This window comes from Medicago sativa, chromosome 2, assembly GCF_051527215.1.
Source record: "Medicago sativa cultivar Bolivia chromosome 2, Bolivia_mono, whole genome shotgun sequence".
Taxonomy (NCBI): domain Eukaryota; kingdom Viridiplantae; phylum Streptophyta; class Magnoliopsida; order Fabales; family Fabaceae; genus Medicago; species Medicago sativa.
The window spans coordinates 68,442,354-68,463,575 of record NC_140750.1 but is presented as its reverse complement, the minus strand read 5'-3'; the positions used below and the strand labels follow the sequence as shown (position 1 = coordinate 68,463,575).

Here is a 21,222-nt window from a genome sequence, read left to right as displayed (position 1 = left end):
GCTACGGGAAGGTGTTAGGCACCCATAACGACTATAGTATCCTATAGGAACCGTCTTTAATTTCTACGCGCGCGCTTTATTTTTAAATGCTATTTTGAAATGTTATTTACACCTAAAATTTGCTAAATGAAGAATTGGAGGGAGAAGAATGTTTTTGGATTTTTATTTTAGTTGAATTGAAGGAATTTTGTTCTTTGCCTACGTACCCGTTTAAGGGATCAAATCCACCGTAGTTCTCTCTCAAAAATGTTTTTTGTTTTTGTTGGTTGATTTTAAGTTTGAAAATGGGAGTTGAAGAATAGAAAGAGGCCTCAAGGGCACGAGATTTAGAAAAAAGTGGGGTTTGATTAGTTATTTGCAAAAACAAGTCAAAGTATGATTAAAATTTGTTGAAATTTGATTAAGAAAATAAAAGGAAAATTCAATGGGGTTTTGACCCCAAGGTTTATTTGTGAAAAATGCTTGAGTGAAGTTGTTCACATTTGTTTGGAAAATTGGTTTTTTCTAAGTATAAGTCCTAGGCATTCATCTAAACATACAATCCTAAACATACATCTAAACATGCATATTCTAACTATATAGTGATGTGTGTGCATGTGTCGGTGCTTGTGTCGGTGTACATCATTAGAGTCCATTGTCCTTTACATCATACCCTAGATACATTCTATGGCCTCTTTGCCAAGAAAATTAAAAGTGCATAAAGGAAAAATATTACAAAACTCCTAGGTGTTTACATTCTAACTTTGGTACAAATTAAGTTGCAAGAAAGGAAATAGAGATGAATATGGGATGAAATGGAGATGCTTATGAAATGGTGAAACATGAAATGAAAGGAGTTAGTAGTACATGACAATATCAAAGGAAATGAAGTAAGAGAAATACTAGTATATAAAGGATAGAAAACATGGCTAAAATTTGTTCTTAGAGTGCAAGAACCATATGACCTATAATTCTCACATTCCAATACATTTTTAAAGGTTTAGAATCAAGTCTTGGAATGGGAATTAAGGCAACATGATTTACTTGGCACTTTAAAACAAATTTTGAGCATATTCGCATTATTTAACTACACAATGACTTGTAATCTAAGTAACCTACCAAGATTCACAATTATGCTACAATGTTAAACACAAACAGTAACTAAACCCTATGAAATCAAGTGGTATAGGTCACCAACATTCATCAAGCAATTTGGATTAAAACCAAGCAAATTTTCATTTATTTTTAGCACAAAATATCACAAAATGGTGAGAAAATTAACACCTTATTTTTTAACCAATTTTAATATGTGAAAATTATCACAAAATGCTACAAAAATATCAAGAAGTCTACATGAATTTTTTTGGAATTTTTTAAAGGTTTTATAAGCTAAAAATTACAAGAAAATTGCTAATTTCAATCAAGAATGGTAAAAAAGCTACACATATTTTTTATCAGGTTTTATTATGCAACAAGGTTAGAAAACATCAAGAAAGTCATCAAAAATTTGTGGAAATTTATTTAGAATTTTTTTTAAAGAAATTTTATCATGCAGGAGTGTCGCGCCATTTTTCGGACGGTCGAAATGCCATTTTAATCGGCGTTTGACCCGCTTTTGATTTCACGACTGAACATTTAATTCTTTTCAAAAGAAAGTGGAAAAAGGTTCAAATACCACATTTTTAGGGATTAAGGGTTCGGGGGTTGGTTATATTTAGGGAAAGGTGTTAAGCACCCTAAATATTCGTAGTACTCTACGAGAACCTCTTGATTTTATTTAACTTTTGTGCTATAAACTTGCTTGCTTTAAAAAATGGAATTAGCAATGATAAAAGAAAATTAGAGACCTAAATTATCTACGTTTTATTGATTTGGAAGGACGAGTGTCCTCTGCCTACGTACCCGTGAGGGATCAAAACCTCGTAGTTCGGGGTAGAAATTTACGTTTGATTTGTTTTTGTGTTTTTTAATAGTTTTTGAAAAAGGTTTTAAAAGGAACAGCCAAAATGGCGAATGAGTATTTGTTTGTGTTTTTTAATATTAAAGAAAAATAGACTCGAAGTAGAATTAAATTGATTAAAGTTTGATTAAGAAAACAAAATAAAATGACGATCGCTTGATTGAAAAATCAAGGTTTGCTATGAAAATATTTTTGTGATTCTTAATTATTTGAATGTTTTTGTTGTTTTTGAATAATGATATGAAAATTATATAAGCAGAATGAGAAAAAATAATGTTAAGCTGAAATATGCGGTTATTTTAAACATGGACCATAATACTTTGGAGAACGACTATATAAGCAGAAGCATAATATTAACAGTTGATTTAGGACCAGAGTACTCTGGATTGAGGTGTGTATTTAATGACAAAATTTAAATATGCATATGATAATAGTAGATAATAGAATGTAATGCAAAAATAAAATAAAAATGTATGAGAACTAAAATGGACCAGAGCACTCTGGATTGATGTGTGTATTTAATGACAAAATTTAAATATGCATATGATAATAGTAGATAATAGAATGTAATGCGAAAATAAAATAAAAATGCATGAGAACGAAAATATAAAATGCAAGAGAAAATTAAAATGCATGAAAAAAGAAATAAAGTTAGATGCAGGGGGTGTATGAAGTGATATGGGGGTGCAGGAAGCAAAGAAAACAGAGATTGGGCCATGGAGAGAGACAGGCGCGTAGCTGGGCCTGGGTTGGACCCTGGGTGGGTCGGTTTAGTAACTGGAGCGGGTCAGGTGGGTTGTGTTGGAGCGGGTTAGGATATGGTATAAATATGTTTTGTAGTTAGAAACTTCATTTTTACAAACCTCTTCTCTCTCTACAAAAGAATTGCTCTCGTCTCTCTCTCTTCAATAAAAGAAATAAGAACATATGAATGTTCTTCATGGCTTTGAAGTTTCCGGCGAAGGTAAGGGGGTTCCGGCGGCGGTTGGCCGGCCGGTACGGCGGCGCCACCGCGCCGGAACCCTAATTTATATATTTTTTTGTTTTTTTTTTGTTCTATCCTCTTATCCACCTCTTTCTTCTTCTATTTTCGGACTCAAAAGTCTCAAATCACGTTTAAAATGTCCTAGATCTACAAGCAAATAAATGAGGTGAAATTACCTCGTTTTGAATTCAGTTTGATTATTGTGGTTGTTTGGTTCGGTTTTGATTAGTTGTTGGTGTGGTACGGTGTAGGATTGTGTGATGGAATTGATTTGCTGATTGTGTTTGAAGCAATTTGTGATGCAGGGATCGATTTGGATGCTGGTTATGGCTGTTTGGATTCCTAAAAATGCTCTCTGTTATTGCTGGTTTTTTTATTTCTTTTGCAGGTTTGGCTTGTGTGTGAATTGGGTTTGTGATGAATTTTTCTGTGTGAAATTGGCTCTGCTTTCCTTGTTGTGTGCTGCTGGTTATATAGAAAAGGATTGAGACATGTGGTTTGTCAAAGGAGCAACAGAAACTGCCCTTGTGTGGGTACAAGGGAACATGACAGGTTGTGTGAAGCTGTGTTCCTTTGGATATTTTCGGGCAGCTTTGAATTTTATGTATATAAAAAGGAAATAATAATAATAATAATAATAATAATAACAACAAATGATTCGAAATAAAAACAAAATGAGGTAAAAAAATAAAGATTTAAAAGTTGAATTTAAGGTTAATAAAAAGATGGAAACTAAAAATTAAATAAAAAGAAAATTGAGAGAAGAGGGCCCGACTCGGAACCAAATATGAGGTATTTTAAAATACCTCTCTGCCGAATTTTTCGCTGAAAAGTCAAAGATTGGTCGGGGTTAAAGGGCACGTGTCAGTGTATGAATGCATGATTTTTGGTCAAAATTTGGGGTATGACAGATGCCCCTATTTAAGTTTCTGCGTCACGGGGTTAAAAAAGATGATATTTTTAAATCAACGAGTCGAAGAGACTTAAATACTAAGTACACCAATTTTGACCAGTTGTAATGCTGGGAATGCAATGCTTGTGAATATAATGGTATGCATGTATGTGATGCAATTATGAATGCAACAATGATAAACATATGCCGACTGGGGGACAAACAGATAATGATTGCTGGGGAGGAAAGAATGCCAATTACCTTTGAAGTGATAATAGAGAACATTACGAAGAACGAAACCGTCAATTACTTTTGAAGTAGTAAAAGACGAACATAACATTGAAATAAATTTGTCTATTACTTTTGAATTAGTAAAGGACAGTGTCTGTCACCTTTGAACTGGTAAAGACGAACAAGAAATAAATTTGTCTATTACTTTTGAATTAGTAAAGGACAGTGTCTGTTACCTTTGAACTGGTAAAGACGAACAAGAAATAAATTTGTCTATTACTTTTGAAGTAGTAAAGGACAATGTCTGTTACCTTTGAACTGGTAAAGACGAACAAGAAATAAATTTGTCTATTACTTTTGAAGTAGTAAAGGACAATGTCTGTTACCTTTGAATTGGTACAGACGAACATGATAAAATTTGTCAATTACTTTTGAATTAGTAAAGGACAATGTCTGTTACCTTTGAACTGGTAAAGACGAACAAGAAGTAAATTTGTCAATTACTTTTGAATTAGTAAAGGACGATGTCTGTTACCTTTGAACTGGTAAAGACGAACGAGAGATAGATTTGTCAATTACTTTTGAATTAGTAAAGGACAATGTCTGTTACCTTTGAACTGGTACAGACGTACAAGAGATAAATTTGTCAATTACTTTTGAATTAGTAAAGGACAATGTCTGTTACCTTTAAACTGGTAAAGACGAACGAGAGATAGATTTGTCAATTACTTTTGAATTAGTAAAGGACAATGTCTGTTACCTTTGAACTGGTACAGACGTACAAGAGATAAATTTGTCAATTACTTTTGAATTAGTAAAGGACAATGTCTGTTACCTTTGAACTGGTAAAGATGAACAAGATAAATTTGTCAATTACTTTTGAATTAGTAAAGGACAATGTCTGTTACCTTTGAATTGGTAAAGACGAACAAGAAATAAACGTGTCAATTACTTTTGAATTAGTAAAGGACAACGTCTGTTACCGTTGAATTGGTAAAGACGAACAAGAAGTAAATTTGTCTATTACTTTTGAATTAGTAAAGGACAAATGTCTGTTACCTTTGAATTGGTAAAGACGAACAAGAAATAAATTTGTCAATTACTTTTGAATTAGTAAAGGACAATGTCTGTTACCTTTGAATTGGTAAAGACGAGCAAGAAATAAATTTGTCAATTACTTTTGAATTAGTAAAGGACAATGTCTGTTACCTTTGAATTGGTAAAGACGAACAAGATAAATTTGTCAATTACTTTTGAATTAGTAAAGGACACTCGAGATAAGGTTCGAACAAATACTGGGGAAATTCGAGAGGACAATGGTAAAAATGTGAAATAAATGGTGGGACCTGCCCCTTGAAGTAATTTTAAAGGTGGTAGACTTTTGAATTAGTCGTATTGGGGGTGACGCTTTTATGAGATACTATTGAAATAAGACACTGGGTGACAATGCAACCATGTATGAATGATATTTGTATGCATGTTATGTATGAATGAATGAATGAACGTATGAATATGTATGAGACTCATATGACAATATGATGGTAAGATTGATGAGACAAAGCTGGGCAGGTCCGATAGAAAGTGGCCCGACATCATGCTTCAAGCATTCAGCACTCTTCGTTGGGGATAACATCACTTGGGGATGAATCAAACATTGTCGGGGTAAATCCCTTTGAACAAACACTGGTAGAAGTCGTCATTTTTGGGATGAAACCCATCCTACAGTTGTCGTTAATCGAGCGAGCATAAAGTGCATTATTCCATTTGGCCCACTTGAAATGTGATGCCTCTGTCTTTTTGTTCATTTTTTCATTTTTTTTGTATTGTTTTTCTTTTGAATCCCTAATTCTTGCCTGGATCGCCCTTTCAGGTTTTCAATCCACCGGGATGCTCATTTTTGCCTAAGCCGCCTTTTCAGGTTTTCGACTTAGCGAGCTCTTTATTACTATTTTTTTTTTTTGACAGAGGCATCTCACAACTTTTGGTCATACTTGCAGAGTTTAAATGTCCTTGAGACGGATGTTGATGTATGTTTCCTCTACGCATAAGTTCAAAGAAAATGTACATGTTGTTTATGCTTTTCAAAAGACATGAAAAAGGTTTTAAAAATAAAATTTTTGCTTTAAATATTAACATCAAAAATAGAAGAAAATTTTTACGAACCGAATAAACGAGAATTTCAAATAAATAGGCATAGGCTCAAATTAATGTAAAGGAGTGGTAGCATGCCAAAGGCGTGGCTCCATGGATTTAGAAAGTTTTGCAAAAATGGTAATTATAAAGGGAAAGATACATTGAACACAATAACCATTATACTCCCTCACAACTTTGAATTTCATTGTACCAAGTCATTGATTCGCAGATGCTTCATATTGGAGATTCTTTTGACAGGTGAAATGCCCCAGATGAATCATAACTGATTTGCTGCAGTTACCTTGATATAGATAGGAGGTCTTTTTATGACTGAAATGCCCCAAGCTTCAAATTGGATGATCTTTGATAACAGGTATGCTCCGAGCGGATTGTTACTGACTGGATGCAGTTACTTTGTCATGATCCTTAACTTTTGCATAGATCGCCCTTTCGGGTTTCGACCTATCAGGATAATCATTTTTGTCCATGTCTCTAATTTTTGCCTGGACCGCCCTCTCGGGTTTTCAGTCCACCGAGACGCTCATTTTTGTCTAAGTCGCTTTTTCATGTTTGCGACTTATCGAGCTTTTTCATTTTAACAAAGTATTTCTTGACTGCATCGGTATTCACATGACATACAAGTTTGCTACCATTCATTGTGAATTGGCATCCATTTGCCCCTGGAATTAGGTAGCACGACGTCACTTTCTTGATAGTTACGGGGACAAGCCTTCTTTGTCGCATACTTGCTTTATCCTGTTGATATAACTGTCCAATGCATACGGCGGTAACACTTTTAAATCTTTCATTGGAACTTCCGTCGACGGGACTTTTGATCTCCATGAGAAGCATTGCCCTTACATTGTACACTGAGGGATGGAGGGGGATTGCCCCTGTTGAAGTGTGTACTGAAGTACAATACCCATGCAAGGCAAAATGAACGTCCTCTTCTAGATAAATCTTTCTTGATTTTTGCAGCTTTGACAGCCACGATGCCCCAGTAGGCTAGAAATCTCATTGGAAACTTCTTCATCATCCTTCTCTTCAGTCTCAGATACCAGGAACTCAAAGTCGAGAGAGAGTACAGGGTTTAAGTGTTCAACGGTTTTTTTTTTTAACAATGCATGGTTTGATAAAAACATTATGATTATGCAGATATGTGACAATGATTAAAGAAAAAGAAAATTTTATTAGGTTTTTTTTTTTGTATTACCATTTTTCCAGAAAAATTACAAAATAAAAACAAAGCCGGGATCAAGGCGACTTTTCATTAATGATGAAAATACATAAAGCAGAAAGCCCTAAACAAGTTCACTTCCGTTTCGGGTGGGACAGAAGGATATATTTTTTTTTGAGAAAGCATAAAACAAACAACAAACACACTTCTTGAACAATTGAGTAACGGAAGAAACTATTGACGACAATTCGACTGCGACTGACCATTCCATGTGTCACAAACACTAGATATTTTGATTTGGTATCGGATTGACATGCACATTTGGATCCAGGTCTGTGGAGGATAATTCCTTGCTCTGAATCAGTTTATGGACCTCCTTCTTAAGACAAATGCAATGTTCGACGTTGTACCCTGGTGCCCCTTGGTGAAATTAACATGTGCGGTCGGCACGATACCAGTGAGGTAAAGGATTTTGCATGCGAGGAGGTGGCCTAATTTGGACAAGATTTTTCTGGAGCAACAAAGGGAGCAGCTTTGTATACTTCGTGGGAATCGGATCATGATGTGGTGCTTGTCGTGCCTGTTGTTGAGGCTGTTGTTGACATTGATGTAGCTGGGGCGGATAGCCCATATTTAGAACAGCACCCATGGTGGGCCTACAAGCGACAACAGAGTGAGAAGTTTGTTTGAGTAACACTTGCACATCTGGGTCCTCGAAGGACCAGACTTTGTTCTTGATTAATTTCTGCACTTCATCCCTCAAAGCAAAACACTGCTCTGTGTCATGCCCTGGCGCCCCTTGATGGAAGACACATGTGCGGTCAGCACGATACCACAATGGTAAGGGATCTCTCACACGAGGAGGTGGTCTCGTTTGAACAAGGTTCTGCTTAAGCAAGATGGGAAGCAAAGTCGCATATTTGACAGGAATTGGGTCAAACTGCGACGCTCTTTGAGCCTGATTTTGAGAAGTAACCAACTGAAGGGCCTGACTTGGAGGAGTAAGCTGATGTTGAGCCTGTTGTCGAGGCTGTTGCATGCACCTCGGTTGATATGGTGGCTGAAGCTTTTGCTTGACAAGCGGTGGTTCCCTTGTAGCCATCAATGAAGATACTAGGCTAGTTAACTTCTCTACCTCAACCCGAAGTGTTGTTACCTCTCTATGAAGTTCATGGACTTCTTGCTTAAGTTGATCGAGTTGATGTGTTTGCACGAGTGTCTGCATTTGCAACCTGAATTTGGGTGAAGACATCGGACCACTCTACCTCTTTGTAGACAGAAAACAAAGTATGAGACACGGACTAGAAACTATGAATGAAGAATGATGCATGATATGTTTATGCAAAAAATGTATTATTATTTTTTTGTTATCGAAGGATTTGTCAAAGTGAATTGTAAACAACGTTGATGAACGTGATTTCATTTGAAAATTTGTAAAGATATTGCAATCAGTTCGATTTTCCTTTCAATGTGAAATATTTCTGATGTTTACAAAAATCTTTTTTTTAGTCCTTCGATGTTTTGATGAGAAAAGTTTTTTTTTTTTTTTGCATGTATGCATGATTGTGCTACACAACGGTGAAAATATGGTGAGGATTAAGTCCACGATGTTGGAGTTAAGGGTAACAACGCCATTTGGTAAGGGCTAAGGTTTTTATTTGCACATGTAACAAAGGTCCTACCAAGGTTCCCAAAGTTTTCAACCACTTCCGAACACTATCAGGTTACGGAAATACTTCCGTTCCAATAATGTTCGTAAGAAAGTCTCGTCTGAGTGTGGTATCGCGTGTCAACTAAACCAAGATTACTCATGATTAGCCACCGCACCACGTCCCAAAAGGCCAAGAGGGGTTAAAGGTAACTAAAGGTCCTCAACTTTCGACAGTCACTTGAAAATAACATGCCAAACACGAATACTCATGCCAACATAGTATACTTCCAAGATCCCTCAGTTGAGTGGGGTTATCACATGTGTCACAAACCAAAATTCACTCTTGGCAAGGCACTATGATTATACCACCGTCCTGTCTTAAATTTCTCTCAAGTCCGGGTATAGAGCTTATCTCACCACTCACATTAAAAAGAAAAGAAGAAAGAAGAACCAATATACATGGATTTCCATCTTTTATTTAATTTTTTTTTTTAGCAAGTTTATAGCACAAAATTTAAATAAAGCCAAGTTAGGCTTAACCCTCTTACTTGTCGTCCCCAGTGAAGTCGCCATTTCTGTCGCGCCATTTTTCGGACGGTCGAAATGCCATTTTAATCGGCGTTTGACCCGCTTTTGATTTCACGACTGAACATTTAATTCTTTTCAAAAGAAAGTGGAAAAAGGTTCAAATACCACATTTTTAGGGATTAAGGGTTCGGGGGTTGGTTATATTTAGGGAAAGGTGTTAAGCACCCTAAATATTCGTAGTACTCTACGAGAACCTCTTGATTTTATTTAACTTTTGTGCTATAAACTTGCTTGCTTTAAAAAATGGAATTAGCAATGATAAAAGAAAATTAGAGACCTAAATTATCTACGTTTTATTGATTTGGAAGGACGAGTGTCCTCTGCCTACGTACCCGTGAGGGATCAAAACCTCGTAGTTCGGGGTAGAAATTTACGTTTGATTTGTTTTTGTGTTTTTTAATAGTTTTTGAAAAAGATTTTAAAAGGAACAGCCAAAATGGCGAATGAGTATTTGTTTGTGTTTTTTAATATTAAAGAAAAATAGACTCGAAGTAGAATTAAATTGATTAAAGTTTGATTAAGAAAACAAAATAAAATGACGATCGCTTGATTGAAAAATCAAGGTTTGCTATGAAAATATTTTTGTGATTCTTAATTATTTGAATGTTTTTGTTGTTTTTGAATAATGATATGAAAATTATATAAGCAGAATGAGAAAAAATAATGTTAAGCTGAAATATGCGGTTATTTTAAACATGGACCATAATACTTTGGAGAACGACTATATAAGCAGAAGCATAATATTAACAGTTGATTTAGGACCAGAGTACTCTGGATTGAGGTGTGTATTTAATGACAAAATTTAAATATGCATATGATAATAGTAGATAATAGAATGTAATGCGAAAATAAAATAAAAATGTATGAGAACTAAAATGGACCAGAGCACTCTGGATTGATGTGTGTATTTAATGACAAAATTTAAATATGCATATGATAATAGTAGATAATAGAATGTAATGCGAAAATAAAATAAAAATGCATGAGAACGAAAATATAAAATGCAAGAGAAAATTAAAATGCATGAAAAAAGAAATAAAGTTAGATGCAGGGGGTGTATGAAGTGATATGGGGGTGCAGGAAGCAAAGAAAACAGAGATTGGGCCATGGAGAGAGACAGGCGCGTAGCTGGGCCTGGGTTGGACCCTGGGTGGGTCGGTTTAGTAACTGGAGCGGGTCAGGTGGGTTGTGTTGGAGCGGGTTAGGATATGGTATAAATATGTTTTGTAGTTAGAAACTTCATTTTTACAAACCTCTTCTCTCTCTACAAAAGAATTGCTCTCGTCTCTCTCTCTTCAATAAAAGAAATAAGAACATATGAATGTTCTTCATGGCTTTGAAGTTTCCGGCGAAGGTAAGGGGGTTCCGGCGGCGGTTGGCCGGCCGGTACGGCGGCGCCACCGCGCCGGAACCCTAATTTATATATTTTTTTGTTTTTTTTGTTCTATCCTCTTATCCACCTCTTTCTTCTTCTATTTTCGGACTCAAAAGTCTCAAATCACGTTTAAAATGTCCTAGATCTACAAGCAAATAAATGAGGTGAAATTACCTCGTTTTGAATTCAGTTTGATTATTGTGGTTGTTTGGTTCGGTTTTGATTAGTTGTTGGTGTGGTACGGTGTAGGATTGTGTGATGGAATTGATTTGCTGATTGTGTTTGAAGCAATTTGTGATGCAGGGATCGATTTGGATGCTGGTTATGGCTGTTTGGATTCCTAAAAATGCTCTCTGTTATTGCTGGTTTTTTTATTTCTTTTGCAGGTTTGGCTTGTGTGTGAATTGGGTTTGTGATGAATTTTTCTGTGTGAAATTGGCTCTGCTTTCCTTGTTGTGTGCTGCTGGTTATATAGAAAAGGATTGAGACATGTGGTTTGTCAAAGGAGCAACAGAAACTGCCCTTGTGTGGGTACAAGGGAACATGACAGGTTGTGTGAAGCTGTGTTCCTTTGGATATTTTCGGGCAGCTTTGAATTTTATGTATATAAAAAGGAAATAATAATAATAATAATAATAACAACAAATGATTCGAAATAAAAACAAAATGAGGTAAAAAATAAAGATTTAAAAGTTGAATTTAAGGTTAATAAAAAGATGGAAACTAAAAATTAAATAAAAAGAAAATTGAGAGAAGAGGGCCCGACTCGGAACCAAATATGAGGTATTTTAAAATACCTCTCTGCCGAATTTTTCGCTGAAAAGTCAAAGATTGGTCGGGGTTAAAGGACACGTGTCAGTGTATGAATGCATGATTTTTGGTCAAAATTTGGGGTATGACAAGGAGGTGTAAAGAACATGCAACGTGGTGCAAATAGCAAGAAACAAGAGGAAAAAACGAAATTCAGTAGAAAACTAGGTCCAGGCCCATACATCACAGGTAATGGATCATCAGAACGCCTAAGGATCGTTGGATTGATCCACATGGATCAGATCCAAGATCCAAAGGCCACAACGCGCGATGGTGCAGGGGAGATAGGTACGCGCGCGCGTAGAAGATTGGACGGGGAGTATATAAGCAAATTTCCAAGGGAAAACCCTCATTTCCCATCTCCTTTCTCTCTCTAACCGGTCTGCAACACTCTCCCTCTCTTTCTAAACAGTTCGATCGGAGAAGATGAAGCCAGGTGGTCCGGTGCGGTGGTCGGCCGGCCAAGGTGGCGGCGCCGCCGCACCGGAAACTTAAACCTCCATTTTTCTGTAAAATTTTTATACTAAAAGGTTCGTCTTCATCTTCTCTACACGAATCCATGCTTAGAATTTCAAGAACGAAACTAACGAAGCCTAGATCTACACGTTTAACAAAAGTTCTTTTCATAAACAAACAAAATGAGCATGACACTGAACAGATCGGAGCGTGTGAAAGCAAGTACCTCTGTTAAATCGGAGGCGAACAATCTCGACGACGTTCTTGTTGGATTCGTCCACTTCTTCCCTTGCTCTGTTCGAACTCGCCTCCTTTTTCTTGCTTCTTTGCGATTTTGGCTCCGTTTGGTGCTTGAACGCTTAGATCGTCGAATCTGTTACCGTCGTATTGGAGGACGGTGTAGATCGGATGATTTTGTGTTGTATGAGCAACGAAACCGAATTGTTGTTGTGATTATGGTGGAAGAGATTCGGATTGTGTGTTGTGAAACGGATGAAGGTTACTGGCAATTGCTCTTGTTGTTCATGCGTGTTCTTGAGCGTTTACGAACGTTCTTGAACATTCATGGAAATTCGTTCTTTTCTTGCTGTTTTTGGTGGATTTGATCCGAGAAAGTGAAGAAAGGGAATCGAAAACGTGTTTCTGCTGGTTTGGTAGATTCAACAGTGTTGAATTTCTGGATTTTTTGGATTAGGGTTCGAAACTTCTGGAGGTTGAAGATGAAGATCTTCAATCTCCCATAGTTTTCGATCTGGAAATTGGAGAGAGAGAAATGGTGTAACTGTTTTTTGTGACTTTTTTGTGATCTGTGCCCAATGATTGAAAGATTCCTTGACTTTGACTGAAGACTGGTTTATATAGCTGATGACTGGATCATATGGACCAATTGGGACCTGACACGTGGCGTAACTAACTCTTGGACTAATGAGGGACTGACACATGTACTGGACTAATGACTTGGACCAAAAATGGACTAAAATGCAAATTTAGAAATTTAGGACTTAAAAATAAAATAAAGTGAATTAAAATTGGGAATTGGAAAATAACGTAAAGTGAAACGATTAAAATTGACAAAACGGACTAAAACGAACCAATGGCCTAAATGAGGTACTTTAAAGTACCTCTCTGCCGAAATTTCGTGTGAAATGACCAAAATGCCCCTGGGGCTAAAATGACTGAAAATGACTCAGATACAAATTTTAAAATGGATTTTTAACAAGAAATTGAAGCAAAGACTCATACAAGCAAAATTAAAAGACTCAGAGACAATTTTTAGGATTTAAACAGGGCTTTAACACATGAAAAGACTAAAATGCCCCTAGGGGCAAAACTGACCCAAAATGACTTCAAATGCAGTTTTTGAAATGGATTTTGACATAGAATGAAACAGAGACTTATTCTAACCAGATGAAAAGACTCAGACAAAATTTAAAAGACTGAAAGAAACTTTGACATTGGAAATGACTAAAATACCCTTGCATGTGAATTTTGCAAATAACATTGAAATAAAATGCAGAGAAAGATGCAATTGATCAGAGACATATCAAATGACTTATAATGCAAGAAAGGATGAATTGAGTTAGTATTTTTAGGTCCAAAATTAGGGTATAACAATGATATAAAGATAGTGGGAAATATTTAAGTATTTTTCATTGGAGTCATTATTAGTGTATTATCATTGGAGTCATTGAGTCCTTAATAGGTACTTTTATTAAAAATTTATAAATAAGTGATGTGTCATGTGGGGTCCATTTAAGGAGTCCTTGTTAAGGAACTACCATTGTGGATGCTCTAACCACTTGCTATTGAGATCATGTCTACACCCAACTAAAAGTTAGGCTACATTGTGTTCGCCAAAAATTACTTACTTACTCCTAATCTTTTATTTAATTTAACACGTTTGAACATTCAAAATGGATCCGCGAGCCATAAAAGATTGAAATGCACATGACAGATCTTTCACATGTAGCTTTTTCTTGACTGTTGCAATATACTCCGTACGGATAACAATTTATCAATTCCTCTAAAAAAAACAATTTATCAATTAATTAATGTCATTTGGAAAACAATTCATTACTTTTTTTTGCTGAAAAAAACAAATATAAATTACTTAATACGTTCCTTTTATTATTTGCAGCTTTATGCTTTTTCTCCCTTTTGTTAATGCTTCACAATCTTCAATTATTTGCAACTTTTTCTTTGTTTGATTATTGGGAGTGCATCAACTACTCTAATGAGTAACATATTATATACTCATCTTTATCTCACAAATTTTCTCCACAGAGATTCCCTAATTTTTTTTTTAAAAAAAAGTACTATAAATTATAACGTATATTGCGCAGACAAATTTGAAAATTGGGACAAATTATTATTTATTATATTCCAAATATGCATGCACCATCACACACTGCCTAATAATTCCTCTATATATTGCATAATCTTTCACATGTTTCTTCATTCACAATTCACACACTTCATTTGCTTCCCTCCATTGGTAGCTTCAAGCTAGATATTTATAGATTTAACTATATGGCCACCTTGATTACACTCTTTGTTACACTCTCTATTTGTTCTCTCTTAGCTTGTTCAACCATTAATGCACAACTTTCTGCGAACTTCTATGCAAGAACTTGTCCTAATCTCCAAACTATTGTGCGCAATGAAATGATCAAAGTTATCAAAAATGAAGCCCGGATGGGGGCTTCTATACTTCGCTTGTTCTTCCATGATTGCTTTGTAAATGTAAGTCTATGCAAAATCATTTATTGTATGCATGATATATGATTTAATTTTACTTTATCTCATATTCTAACAAAGATCTTTATCACTTAATAATTTATATAAGTTAGGTCAATTAGTTTCTAGAGACGTAACATAGAAAAGAAATGTTTTTTTTTAATATCAAAACTTTGATATTGAATACGATGTTGTTTGAGTAGAGTTATGTTTAAAGGTGTGGTGGATAAAATTGGTGTAGTGGTGAATCGTGTTAAAATATTGTCTTGGGGTGGTTTATTCGTAGATTAGAGAGAATTGTAAGGATTAATTATTCAGATTGGTGTTCATGTTCTTTGGGTTGCTTAAGTTTGTAATTATTCGCTTTGTTGTATGATGATGGGTTAGAGTACTCTTGTACTCTTATTATAAGTCTTCTTGCCTATAAAAAAAAAACTTAATTAAGTTTTTAGTCCCTATAAATATTCACAGTTTTATTTTTAGTCCCTACAAAATAAAATCACACTTTTTAGTCCATGTGACATTTTCCTTAAACATTTTAGGGACCAAAAATGTTGATGGAAATTTTTGACAGGGACTAAAAATGCTGATGGAAAAATTTTATAGTGACTAAAAATGCTGATGGAAAATTTTATAAGGACTAAAAAGTGTGACTTTATTTTGTAGGGACTAAAAACAAAATTCTAAATATTTATAGGGACCATTTACTTAATTAACCCAATAAAAAATGATGTTGTTTGATTGTTCTGCATATTTTTTTAAATATGTGTAAGATGTAGAAGATAAAAATTATGAGAGATAAAGATAAGCATATATAATATTACATATTATATATGCATTTTGATATTCAAATAACACAATTTTTCTAACCCCTGTGCATTTTTTTTTTTTTTGTGATTTGTCGTCTGCTTTCGGTGTTGTTTTATATGTTGTCTTGGTGTGACGTTGTTTGATTTCTCATCTTCATTGTGGTGCTCGTTTAGATCATATTGACATATCTCATATTAAATTTGATTGATTGCATATTCAATTAGTGACTCTAGCGTCAATGTTACTGATCAGGAGGCATGACTGTCCCGATCATTTTAATTTTTCAATATTATTTGTTGACACTTTATTGTTTTATGCTATTAACTTGCATGTTGTGAGTTTGATCACAAGTTCAAAAAGCAATGAATATTACTATCATGTGATTCTAACATCACATAATAAACTACTCCTGCTCCATAGTGAGTACAGTAATAAATATTATATTCTTTTATCAACAACAAAAAATAATCACGGGCTAGACTTCAGTTACTATTTTAGTCACGGGTTATCTTTATTTTTTGTAAAAAAATACATTAACATGTGAGTTTTATTTCTTTGTTTATTTGGTAGGGATGTGATGCATCAATCTTATTGGATGATAAGGGAACATTTGTCGGTGAGAAAAATGCTGGACCTAACAAAGATTCAGCTAGGGGTTTTGAAGTGATTGATACCATTAAAACCAACGTTGAAGCTTCTTGCAAAGCCACTGTCTCTTGTGCAGATATTCTAGCACTTGCAACTAGAGATGGAATAGCACTGGTAAGTCATATATGTTTGTCCTATAAGACATGAACAATGAACATATATAAATATATAAACTAGGGTTAATATATGTTTAACTCCAGTAATATTAACGGCTTCTGGTTTACCCCTCTGTAAAAAAATATTAACCCTAATATTACATTGGTAAACATATATTAACCCTGTAAACAATATGTGTATCCTATAACCATGTTTCAATTAATTTATATAGCTTGGAGGACCCTCATGGACAGTACCACTAGGAAGAAGAGATGCAAGAACAGCAAGTCAAAGTGCAGCAAACAGCCAAATTCCTGGACCATCTTCTGACCTATCCACACTCACTAGAATGTTTCAAAACAAAAGTCTAACATTAAATGACCTTACAGTCCTTTCTGGTGCACACACCATAGGGCAAACTGAGTGTCAATTTTTTAGAAATCGCATACACAATGAAGCCAACATTAACAGAAACCTTGCTAACTTAAGAAAAAGAAATTGTCCTACCTCTGGTGGTGACACCAATTTAGCACCCTTTGATTCTGTCACTCCAACTAAATTTGACAACAATTATTATAAGGACCTTATTGCTAATAAAGGTCTTTTACATTCTGATCAAGTTCTTTTCAATGGTGTTGGTTCTCAAATTTCTTTGGTTAGGAAGTATAGTAGAGATGGTGCTGCTTTTTCTAGAGACTTTGCTGCTGCTATGGTGAAGATGAGTAAAATTAGTCCTCTTACTGGGACTAAGGGTGAGATCAGAAAGAATTGCAGGGTTGTGAATTGATTTTGGATTGGTTTTTGTTTGTTATTTTGATGTTTATGTAATTTTGTGAGACTAATAATTTGAGGGCATATCAGCAATTTAATAAATATTGTGTGGAGATTTTTGAGAGATTGTTTAATTACAGGGTCTAGGTCATAAAGGTTGACTAAATCTTGGACACATTGATAATTTGTAGTATTGTTGGTGCTTCTTCAATTTGATATTGTAACGTTCTAAGTTTTATGATGGATTCAAATTTGACATTGTTTTACTTCTAAATTTATGTTCCTCGTACCATTTGTTTCACATATGTCTATATCTCTTCTTATTTCTCAATTGTAAACCTGTTTGGATTTTCAACTTAAGTAAACACTTAGAGGATAATGATTTATCATATAAAAGTTTATGTATAAGTTATTCCTATAACAAAAGATAAAATAAAGTCAAATTGTCTAGATAAGATATATCTTAAAGAGCTTTATTGGAATAAGCTTAAAAAAACTTATGGACATATCAAAAAGGTTTTAAATAAGCTTTTCAAAAACAGTCTTACAAGTGCTTAGACAAGTTGATAAGTTTAATTAATTATGGTAGTTGTCCTAAATTGTCTAAAGCAGTTGCAAGACACACAAACATGAAGGGAAAGGAAGTTAAATAAAATAAGATTATTATTTTTCCCACCTTATAAAAATGTCCATGGAGTTTTAGATTTTATAATCTGGACACAGTTCGGTTGTGTTCGGATTATAGAAATCGAAATATGCTTATATATAAGCAGAAATCAAAATCTCTCTCATTTGATCAGCATTTGCGAATTTCGCTTTTATAAACAACCAAAAAACAAAGTAAAAAATAATAAAGCATGTTAAATAAAATCAAAAAATTATTAAAATATCACGAAAAAATTCTAAAAACAAGTGAAATTGTCCTCTTTTTCAAACGTCGGAAAAACAAAACCAATAGAATATATCTTCTCTATTGAGGTAACCATAACTATCTCAAACAATGACATTTTATACAAGTTTGTTTTATATGGGTAGTCCATGATCAAAACAGGAAAAGTGCTAAACAACAAAACAGATTCAGGATGGACCCAAAATATATCTTGAACGGTAGTAGACTCACATTGGCTTCAAAACATGCAAACATATTTATCATTATCCAAACATTTTAACAGATGTTGCATCTAGGGCCGGCCCTCTGCATAGGCCTAGGGTGCGACTGCCTAGGGCCCAGCCCTGTAGGAGGCCCAAAAAAATTGTAGGGAGTGGGTGTATATAGTAAAGATCCATTTTATGGGGGTGTATATAGTAATAACGTAAGAAAATATTTCAATAGATAAAAATTCTAGGTTTGATCAATGAACTTGTTGTTGTTGGTCACACTAAGATAAATTATGTTTGTTAAAGAAAGGTATCTTGACTATTATAAGTAAATTATATGATTGATCATTAACTATACATTGTTGGTTAATGTAAAGTCATTGTGATTAGGATAAGTGTGTGATTATGCCTTGATTTGAATAAATTAAGAGTATATAAAAGACTATTAAAATGTGCGGTAAATACTTTAGAAAGGGTATAAATTCCACCTGGTGGACAGAGACTTTTAAGAATACTTGCAATTAAGGGAATCTGGAGATTACAATTTACAAGATAAATTTTGTGTGTTACACCTATATGTATATGTATGGGAAATGTTAAGCACAATAGGACAAACTTGGATGAGTTAAAATATTCAGCTACAAAGGCAAATCTTTTTAGGTATAAGATGTCGATTTAGATGGTCGTGGACCCCGCCAATATTTTGTCGTTAGTCGGAGTCAAATAACAAGTTCTTAAATTTGTATTAAGTTCTAATCCATTCACTTAAATTATGTGTTTTAAGTTATTTCAACAGTGAAAAATTACGTATCGTAAACTTTGGAATATAACTCTGATCGTTACTATTGTTTTTTACACTTGAGATACTAGTTCAGTGGTAAGATTATGTCCTTATGATCTAAAAGTCTTGAGTTTAAATTCCTTTAATGACAGTTGTACAATGATCATTAGTTCCACTTCGATTAATAAAATTTCTCCTTGTTCCTAATTTCTCATGGTCTTATTGAGTCAAAAAAGTAATAACTACCTTTTTAAATATAAAGGGCATCTAAATAACTTGAGATTGAAACAAAATAACATATTATTTTATTGATATAAAGTAACAACTTTGACAAAAACCAAAGTAACAACTAAATAAAATAAAATAAAATATGAAACTAAAGTAATTTTAGAAATATCATATAGATCACCATTACTCTCCTCATACTTTGTCTTAGGATAGATAAGCTACAATATTGATTTTTCCTAAATCAATATGAAATTGAACTTTGGAGCTCAATCACATCCTTCTTTGCCATTCCACATATTGGACAAGTTTGGAGTAAAGCTTCACATTGTTTGCATGAAGACAGATGCCTACATGGAAGAAATAAGACACCAGCAGGTTTTTTCTTACACTTTAAACAAAATATCAAATTGTCGTCGCGTCTCATGCGCTTGTTAGCTCTTGCTTCTTCACTTTCACCGCAACATGATTCTGCATCATTTAGCACAACCATACTCGCTCTCTTCTTCTCTTCTTCCAACTTGTTATGCAGAGCTATTGTTGTGGCTCCCCTCTCCTCAGCTATTCTCTTCAAAAATCTTTTCTCTGTCTCTAGGCTTCTTAAGAGATTTTCCATGTCTTGATTTTTCTTTACAACTTTTGCAATTTCTTGGTTTGCTTTTGTCATAATTTGTCGTGAATAAATTTCCATGTTTTTCAGCATAGCCACTTGTAACTCCTTACTTTGACTTTGTAACATGAGTTTTATTTGACCATTCTATGACGACAAAAATACATTAAAAAGAACAAAGTAAACAACATTTTCAAAATAAATAAATATAGTTAGAAAGTTATAAATAAATTGGGATCCTCTTAAAGGATCCGCCTTGGAGTGAGCTAGTAATACTCGTCAAATAAAAATATATTTTAGATTCTGATTCCAAGGATCCACCTTGGAGTGAGTTATAAATATTATTTTATTTTATGAGTCTTTCTCTCTTTCTAAATGGACCTTAATCCTAACTATAGAAACATATGAATTTTTACCTGTATATTGATAAGTTGGTCTGTTTCCTGCCCTTGTTTCTCAAATAAACCAATAAAGGTTGAAGAACTTAAGATGTTTGAAGCATGAATATGAGGATTGGGAACAGGGACAAAATTTCTTTGCCACTGTTGTTGTTGTTGTTGTTGTTGATTATGTTGTGGATGTTGATGTTGTTGTAACTCGGCAAGTCCAACTGAGAAAAAGTCATTGGTGGAGAAAGGAAGATCATGATTATCATGAGAGTATGGATTCATGACTATTATTTTCAAACTAATCTTTCTGAAACACTCTTCCTAAAATATATTTTATAACCTTGATGAAATGAATGCTCAATCACATTTCATTAAAGGTCAATTTTTGAAGAATAAATTTCGACACATGATGAAAGGAAGAGGTTTTTTTGATAGTGTGTGAGTTGTGTGAAACATACATGCATATATATATATATATATATATATATATATATATATATATATATATATATATACATACTTAAATAAATTGCTTAAATAATAAATTTAACTTTTCAATTTTATATTTAAAATAAAAAAAATTAATGAGTTAGAAATTAATACCTAAATTAAATAATACTATATTTGTTCCTTTAGTAAAAAAATATATATATTTGATTTGCTCCTTTTTAATTGTTATTTTAAGGTCACTTATATACCAGGGAAATTAATAATGATATTATTTTTCATAGATTTACTTTTTTTTCTTCCTATAATACTCTTAATATTGTTAGTAGTAAATTAATAGTATTAAATTTGTTAGTATCAATATTGTTTTTATA

The 21,222-nt window shown here is 34.0% G+C and overlaps 2 protein-coding genes across 2 annotated transcripts; one reads left to right on the top strand and one right to left on the bottom strand.

The window, feature by feature from the left end:
* The first annotated feature begins 14,693 nt into the window (after positions 1–14,693).
* LOC146950064 (peroxidase P7-like) lies at positions 14,694–17,572 on the top strand. The gene is made up of 3 exons (XM_085746029.1): positions 14,694–14,979; positions 16,354–16,545; positions 16,760–17,572. Exons 1-3 carry the CDS (start codon positions 14,767–14,769, stop codon positions 17,312–17,314), a joined length of 960 nt encoding a protein of 319 aa, XP_085602155.1. The 5' UTR covers positions 14,694–14,766; the 3' UTR covers positions 17,315–17,572.
* Positions 17,573–19,646: 2,074 nt separating this feature from the next.
* Positions 19,647–20,794, bottom strand: LOC146950063 (E3 ubiquitin-protein ligase BOI-like). Its single transcript, XM_085741539.1, has 2 exons — positions 20,429–20,794; positions 19,647–20,159 (listed from the first exon to the last, which is right to left on the bottom strand). The coding sequence occupies exons 1-2, from the start codon at positions 20,681–20,683 to the stop codon at positions 19,647–19,649; spliced, it is 768 nt and encodes a 255-aa protein (XP_085597665.1). The 5' UTR covers positions 20,684–20,794.
* Positions 20,795–21,222: the final 428 nt, after the last annotated feature.

Coding starts and splice junctions, on each gene's coding strand:
- LOC146950064 (XM_085746029.1), top strand. CDS start 14,767: ATGGCCACCTTGATTACACTCTTTGTTACACTCTCTATTTGTTCTCTC. Junction 14,980..16,353: donor TCCATGATTGCTTTGTAAAT/GTAAGTCTATGC, acceptor TTTATTTGGTAG/GGATGTGATGCATCAATCTT. Junction 16,546..16,759: donor CTAGAGATGGAATAGCACTG/GTAAGTCATATA, acceptor TAATTTATATAG/CTTGGAGGACCCTCATGGAC.
- LOC146950063 (XM_085741539.1), bottom strand. CDS start 20,683: ATGAATCCATACTCTCATGATAATCATGATCTTCCTTTCTCCACCAAT. Junction 20,160..20,428: donor ACCAACTTATCAATATACAG/GTAAAAATTCAT, acceptor TTGTCGTCATAG/AATGGTCAAATAAAACTCAT.